The sequence below is a fragment of the Syngnathus scovelli genome, chromosome 13 (genome assembly GCF_024217435.2).
Source record: "Syngnathus scovelli strain Florida chromosome 13, RoL_Ssco_1.2, whole genome shotgun sequence".
NCBI classification, from domain to species: Eukaryota; Metazoa; Chordata; class Actinopteri; order Syngnathiformes; family Syngnathidae; genus Syngnathus; species Syngnathus scovelli.
Window position 1 is genome coordinate 12,683,631 of NC_090859.1, and position 7,226 is coordinate 12,690,856.

Genomic DNA, 7,226 nt, shown 5'->3' on the forward strand with positions numbered 1-7,226 from the left:
TGCCGGGATTCTGTGGAAAAAAAAAATGTCGCAAGGAGGTCTTAGTGAAATACACGAGTTTCCTTTCCAGAAGCTTCCTCTAATGTCAGAAGCTATTGATGTCAATCTATTCCTGCAAAGTGTTGACAATGAGAATGAATAGCTTTAATAGAAGATCAGATTTTCTAGTGTGGGGGGGGGCGAGCGGCGAAGCGCGTGAACGAGCACAAAGTTGCACAGCTAAGCAGAACCTCGTGGGAGGGAATATCACTTTTTTCTTTTTTTTTAAACATTTGCTCCGTTGAGCTTCCATTTTATTGTAGCACCATGTCGGAGCAAATGACATGACATTTTTAAGTAGCCGCCGACCTAAATCACTTGCGGGTGAGGAGCGTGTCGGAGGATCTTAAAAGTACAACCCCGAAGTCCTCCAAGATTTCACCGGCGTGGAAGCAGACACACGTGCACACGCAGCCCTGCAGTGACCTCCTCATCCGCCAGCCCCTCCCACCTCCTTTTGCTTATGAGGCCGTCTGTCTCCAAGAAGTGGCGAGAGAGGGGGAGGAAGGGAGGATGAAAGAAGGGAAGTAGAGGAGGACGTTTGATGTTTAATTGAAAGCGTTATGGCGGATTTTCTCCGATCCGCACAAGAAATTGCAGCTACTTTCCGAAAGCCTTCTCCTTGTGTTTCATTTTTTTTCCTGCACACCATCGCTTTTTCTCTCATCCTGCCTTTTGTCTTTCATCTGCATTCTTTTTTTTTTGCCAGTCAGCTTCATGCCGTTGTGCCTCGTGGCGTGTTGGCCTTCTCACCGTACACTCCTACGCATGTGTGTTTAAATGCAATCTGTTTTTTTTTTTTGACTGAACTTCAACATCCCAATTCCCTCCAGTCAGTCTTGAGTCGAGCAGAAGTAGGCTGAGACCTCCAGATTTGCTCCGTCTCGCACAAATGATTAACTAGCCGATACTAGATGATGCCTTCATGGTGCTCATGAGATACAACATCACAATTCAGCTAGCCAATAATCTCGGGTTTACCCTTTGGACGATTGTTGTCTATTTTAAGATGAAGGAATTGTCCTCGGGTCTTGGCCATCCGATCCTTCTCAACAACTCCCACCCAATTCTCCAGGTCATTAAAGCGGTAGAAGAGAGCTATCGGTTACCGGGTCCGATGGATTGCCCCGAGGCGCTCTACCACCTCATGATGGACTGCTGGCAGCGCGAACGAAGCAACCGGCCCAAGTTTGATGAGATCGTATGTCTACTCGACAAACTCATTCGCAACCCTAGCTCGCTGAAAAATCTGGTCAACTCTTCACACAGGTGAGAATTAATAAAATGAAATAAAAAATACTTAATGTACGTTAAATCAGAAGGACACATTTAAATTAATCAGACTGAAATGGTATTTTTTCTTAAAATTGAATTTCCTCTTTTGACAGTTTGGAGAAAATTCACCTTGTTGCTAAATTAGACTATCTTCACCTTCCTTTACATATTCCTTCTCTTGTGAATTAAACTCGGAGCTAAACTCATCATCATTCAGATTAAATGTAAATAGAGTCTGTCGAATTCTTATGCGGCGGCATAATTAAATCACTTTAGACAAAAGACCGCAATCGCTTCGTGTTGTTGGAGGGAAGAGGTGGGAAAGAAAAAAAAAAGGCATAAATGAAATTGATTTTCTTAAGAATAAGCAATAGTTTCAATTGTTTGCCTTTCAAAGTATTCTAACATCCAATTAGTTAGTTTTACATTAGCGTATAATGACATTAACGTGTTGTAATGGAGACATTTAAGTCCTCATTTTCTCGATGGAGGCAATGAAACAACGGTTGATCATTTCTCGGCCTATTCTACGAAGATAAGTAAATTCCCGATGTAACAACCAAAGCAATAGCGCTCGACAGTTCAAAGGAGCTGGAGCAAAACCAGACCTTATGCATAATGAAGCTCCTATTAGCTAGCTGCGGCGTCGAAAAAGCTGTTTGCAACCTTCGACGTTTGTATTTCAAAGCTCGGCGCCCTCTCTTTGTTGGCATGGAGAATAACCTGAATAATGTTTTCTTAGTAATGAGTGGACTATAGATTCAGATTTGCATCACAATGCATTCAGAGAATAATGAAGGCAATATGTCGGAAAAAAAAATGCTGTCACTCTAACGATCTTCAAATACACCGCCATTTTGTTTCCAGCAGTGTGCACCGTTCACAATATAATTAGGATTGCCGTAAATTGGACGTTTTTCTGTCTGAGGTAAAAAAAAAAATCTGAATTCCTTCTCGATCCAAGGGGGGAAATAATATCATCTCAACCAGCCTTCCGCCTTGACAGCAGATTTTACTTTCCAAAAGTTCCAAATCACCGATTGCATTATTTTTTTTTCCTGATTGCTGTCTTCAGGGTGTCCAACCTCTTAGTGGAGCATGCCAGTGTAGATGTAGACTGCAACGTCTGGAGTAGAACAGTAGGCGAGTGGCTGGATTCAATCAAGATGGGTCGTTACACGGAGCTCTTCATGGAAGGAGGATACTCGTCATTGGACACGGTCGCTCACATGACATCTGAGTAAGGAACAATATCCTTTGATGATATCCGATGGTGTCTTCATGTCTTCTTGTTTTTAGGGACTTGCGGAGAGTTGGGGTGAACCTAGCAGGTCATCAGAAGAAAATCATCACTAGCATTCAGGAAATGAGAGTCCTTATGAACAGCTCCAATACCAGTGTCAACATCTAATGCGCACAATATACGTGGACCTAGTATGAAGAAGACTTCAGTTGGACCTAGAGCGGCTGAGCACTTTTTAAATGATAAGGAGCAGACTTTCTATGGACCAGTGATTTTTTTTTTAGGGGTGTCACAGACCAAACTGAAGGGAGATGAGTGGTTTTACAAAAAAGGGAACATGGTTGACTGAAGACTTTCCATCCAGAGGATTTGAATGGGATTCCTTACATCCCGGCACTGCTTCGGTTCTCAAACGTGGAGAGCTACCAGCACTTTTTGGTTACACACAAATACGTTCTTCTTTTAGCTAAGGTTTTCTGAGTCCAGCGGATCTGTATGTTTTGCTTAGCGTCTTCTGGAAAGTGAATCGAGGCACCAACGGCTACCATCTCTGGTTTTTGTTTGGTGTTTGGTGGTCACGAGGACGCCGTCAAACTCCTCCACGTTCAAGTACATTTCCATCAAATCTTAAAATGAACGGCAAGCATGTGTACTGACTGAAACCTGAAATGGAAACTCTAAATTTCCTGGTTCGATTTTTGTTTTGATATTGGGGGAATGTAAAGTTCTCCAGATGCTCATCTGAACGGTTGCATTATGTTCTGATCAGCAAATGACACGGGTAACCCGCTCTTCTAAAGTTTGCTCGCAGATTGCATGAACATGTCAGATCGCTTCATGTTGTCTTTCTTAGGACAAAAAAATTGGAACTTGATTGATTAGCGGATGTACCATGTTGCTACGGAAACAGTCAACAATCACTCAACCATGATGAGTCTTCAAGTTAAGATTCCAATGAAGCCTTCACGTCCACTTTCAGGTACTGCAAAAAAAAACCCTCAGCAAGTTTTTCTCCACCACAGTGCACCGCATTGAAACGGAACCACTGGCAAACGGAGGCAATATTGAATAAATCGATAATCACTTATTATTTATTTGTATTTCTATAAAATGCAAAAAAAAATGTTAGTGTTTGCGTTTAATCTGTGAAGCTCTGCCTACATGTATTTCATGTATATAATGTATTATAAATATTTAAAGCAGGGAGCATTGTTCTTCAGTCTACCATGCAGGTGGTCAAGTTGCTATTGATCGAGCATCTCAGTACTTAATAAATGACGTTTCTATATCGGCATTCTTAAAAGATCGACCTGGACCACTCTAAATTAGGGACAGGAATAATTGACTTTTGGATATTTTGCTTTCCAGGGATTTTTTCAAAAGTTTTAACCCATCCACTTAAGGGAACATGTATTGAACCATTATCAAAAAAATTCCAAGAATATTTTGGATTTGGGAATTTTATTTTAAAAAAAAAACTTTTATTTTTGCCCCCTAGCCACCCCTCACAGAAAAAGCCTAGCTCCGCCTGTGCCCCCAAGAGTCATTTCTAGCAGCCTATATACAGAAACAGTGAATATTTTCCTACACTATTCAATGTCTACAAGTTGAAAAAAATTTGCAGATTACTGAACCTCACCTTTTCCGATGACTGCGATTTTTTTTTTTTTTAAAAACCTTATGAACGAGTATTAGGGCAACACTGGATTTTTAGAAGAAAATAACTCTAACAACAAATTGTCTAAATTTCTATGAAGTCTGATTCCAGTCCTAATATTCAAACATTATTCTCCATCCTCTTACTTTATGTTTTTCTCTTTTCTCCGTGGCCCTAACACTCCTTCATAGCTTGTGCGGTAATTCAGGAGATGGTACTGAATCGAGATTGTAAAAGTACTTTTATAGGAGATGGTTTAGTAGGGGGGGACACTCAATGGACTGTTTGAAAAGCACACTGGAAGAATGTAAGATTTTAAAAGGCTATTTCACTTTTTTTTTTTAAGAACATGTTTTGACTTTTAAATAAGTCAAACCGAAGGCCTCTTCTGTGGTTGGGAGGAGTTATGGTGTTAAAACATTTTACTATCTTGTTTTATGTAATAGGACAATGGAATTGTTCTTTACATCAAAATAGACGGGAATAAACGCACAGAAAGTGAGACCCGGAACAAATTAAGTTTGTGACGATTTGGATGGATGAACATTTGGCTGTCATGGGGGAAATTATCAATCGACTAACAAATTGTTTTTAGCTATTTTTTAATGAGACGGGAGACTCCTGCAAGTGTCATATCGAGCAGACTAATGCTTCCCCGAGGACTTGCTATAGTGTGCATGAATCTCAGCTAAGCGAAACTGACTGACAACACCCCGGCCAAAATAATCGCGCTCCATTTTGCCTAACTCTCTTCAAAACACAATTAGTCAATAATCAGCTCCATTCGACCGATTTGAATCGTTAACATCGTTTATGGCCGAGCGTATATACAGGCGGTGCGAGCAATTACGCCGGCTGAATCTGCTTTACTGCTTCTTAAATTACTTTCATCAATCATTTCATAATTTTGAAATAATGTGTCAGATTTGGGGGGATCACGCACAAACGTGGTGGTTATTGGCTTTTCCCAACCACCAAACTAATTATAACTCAAAACGTATGCCCAGGGCATGAACAGTTGGAAAATCGTACACGCTTCTAAGTGCCTCGTATCTTTTTAGCACCGTCGTTTCCTCCCCTGCCAAAATGCTTCGTCTTGATCGTGCCCCGACGTTTTATTCACTTTTGCCAGGCAATAAGAAGAATGTCAGACAATGTGTATGTTGGAACTAATTTCATTTGCACTTTATGACAAATCTGTCACCCTTCTTTTTAATTCCCCGCCGCAAAGTTATTTGAAGTTATCTCTGTTTATATTCGGCTTGAGCACAAGAATTGGGTCGTAATTTTGAAGCATTCCCAATGATGACGAACACCATTTTTTTTTTTTTTTTAATGTGTGGCACAAATGTGATCATGGCTTGAACAAATGTATGACGGTGATTTGATGTTCGCTCAATGTTGTGAACGTTATTGGAGGGTGTTTTAAGCATTCCAGCAATTCCACTTCGAAGTGGTCTTACGTTGACAGCTCGTATTAATTTGCATAGCTTTTAAAATCAATCATAAACGCATGTCATTGCTACTTACCACCATAAACTATTTTCATTTTTCCAGCATAGACTTGTTTCTCTGCAATGCCGCTAAACTGAAATGACTGAATTTCCAAATATTTATTAACTGCCATACACATGTAGAAATATGTGAACCAATTTATAATATTATATGAAAACTAGCTTTGAATTCTTTTGATGTCATTTGACGAAAGACTAGCTTTTAAGCTAGCGGAGATTTGCTGAAGGCAAGTCAAGAATAATGATCGATAATTGTAAAAAGAAGTATCGTATTTTTCTGACTATAAAGGCATATTTATGGAATTTTCAATGGATCAGGTGAACTGTTGATCTTTGAGAAAATTATCTTAAGTGTGCCTTATAGTCCAAAAAATACGGTATACTGCAATAAGTTCCATTATTATGGTCATCGTTCTCCTCTTTTCACTGATGACAACAACTTTTTTGTGCCATTAAAAACAACAACAACAACAAATAGAAGAAAAAGCCAATCACTCAAAAGTTTTCCCACCCGTCCCGTGGTTTGCCAACTTGCAAAGCGTTAGCATGAATCTTGACCTCGGGAAATCTTTGCGTCGATTTATCTCCCGCTATTTACAGACATGTGGTGATCAGGTTTTGCTGAAAACAAAAATTGTATTGTAAGCGCACACTTTTTTTTTCAACAATTGAATGACAGTTTTGGATTCATTGAAAGCACAGTGAAACATAATTAGTAACTGTTGTGCGATTAGTTTGTCTTTGAGACCGTCATGTATTATGTTTGTGTTGCTGTTTTTGTAGTGTGTTCTCAAATGCTCTATTTTTTCAATAAAATTGGACAAAAAAATGTGTCTCCGTTTCTGGATTGCTTTTGGATCGGATTCATAATCTGGTGGAGGCAGACTTTATGATTTAATTGATCTGTCTACAAATCGGAGCAGCAAATGAGGACGAACACGTCAAAAAAAATGGATGAATCGATGTTTTGAGGGTAAATAAACTTGACTTCATAGATTAAGGAATGTATCCACAGCTCGACAAAAAACAATTTCCTTTCACAAGAAACAATTTCCTTTCGCAAGCCGGATCCAAGAGTAATATGTCGAATATTATGTTACAACAGAATTTACGCAGAAAAATTGTTGCCTCGCAGGCTACGTAATAAAGACCAGGAAGTGATTCAGAATTTGGTATTTGAAATGTCACTCAAAATGGCACCTGATGAAAGATTTATAGAAATACAGGTAATTGTGTGATCACAGTTGTCTGCGGGTGTCAAGGGTCAAATTTGTCAAAGGTTGACTAAAATTGAAAATTACAACTACTGCTGTTTTTTTAATAACACTAGTGGAACTTCACTGGAAGAAACGAATAATAGCTACAGAAAAAAAAAAGTCTGAGGAGTCCTTGGACTCTCATTCAAAAGTTTTATTTTCAATATTTGAACAAATCAAAGATGGAATAGCTTGGCAGAATCGATTGTGACTGACTCGGCCAGGTTTTCCAGCCGTTCCAT

General features: G+C 39.4%; 1 protein-coding gene across 1 annotated transcript in view; it reads left to right on the forward strand.

Annotated features, from left to right (window-relative positions):
- Positions 1-6,561, forward strand: part of LOC125979519 (ephrin type-A receptor 5) — a 52,641-nt gene extending 46,080 nt beyond the window's left edge. Inside the window, exons 19-21 of the mRNA XM_049737834.2 lie at positions 1,115-1,308; positions 2,390-2,554; positions 2,614-6,561. Coding sequence (XP_049593791.1) covers positions 1,115-1,308; positions 2,390-2,554; positions 2,614-2,725 — 471 coding nt within the window. The 3' untranslated portion in view covers positions 2,726-6,561. The remainder of the gene's footprint in view (positions 1-1,114; positions 1,309-2,389; positions 2,555-2,613) is intronic.
- Positions 6,562-7,226: the final 665 nt, after the last annotated feature.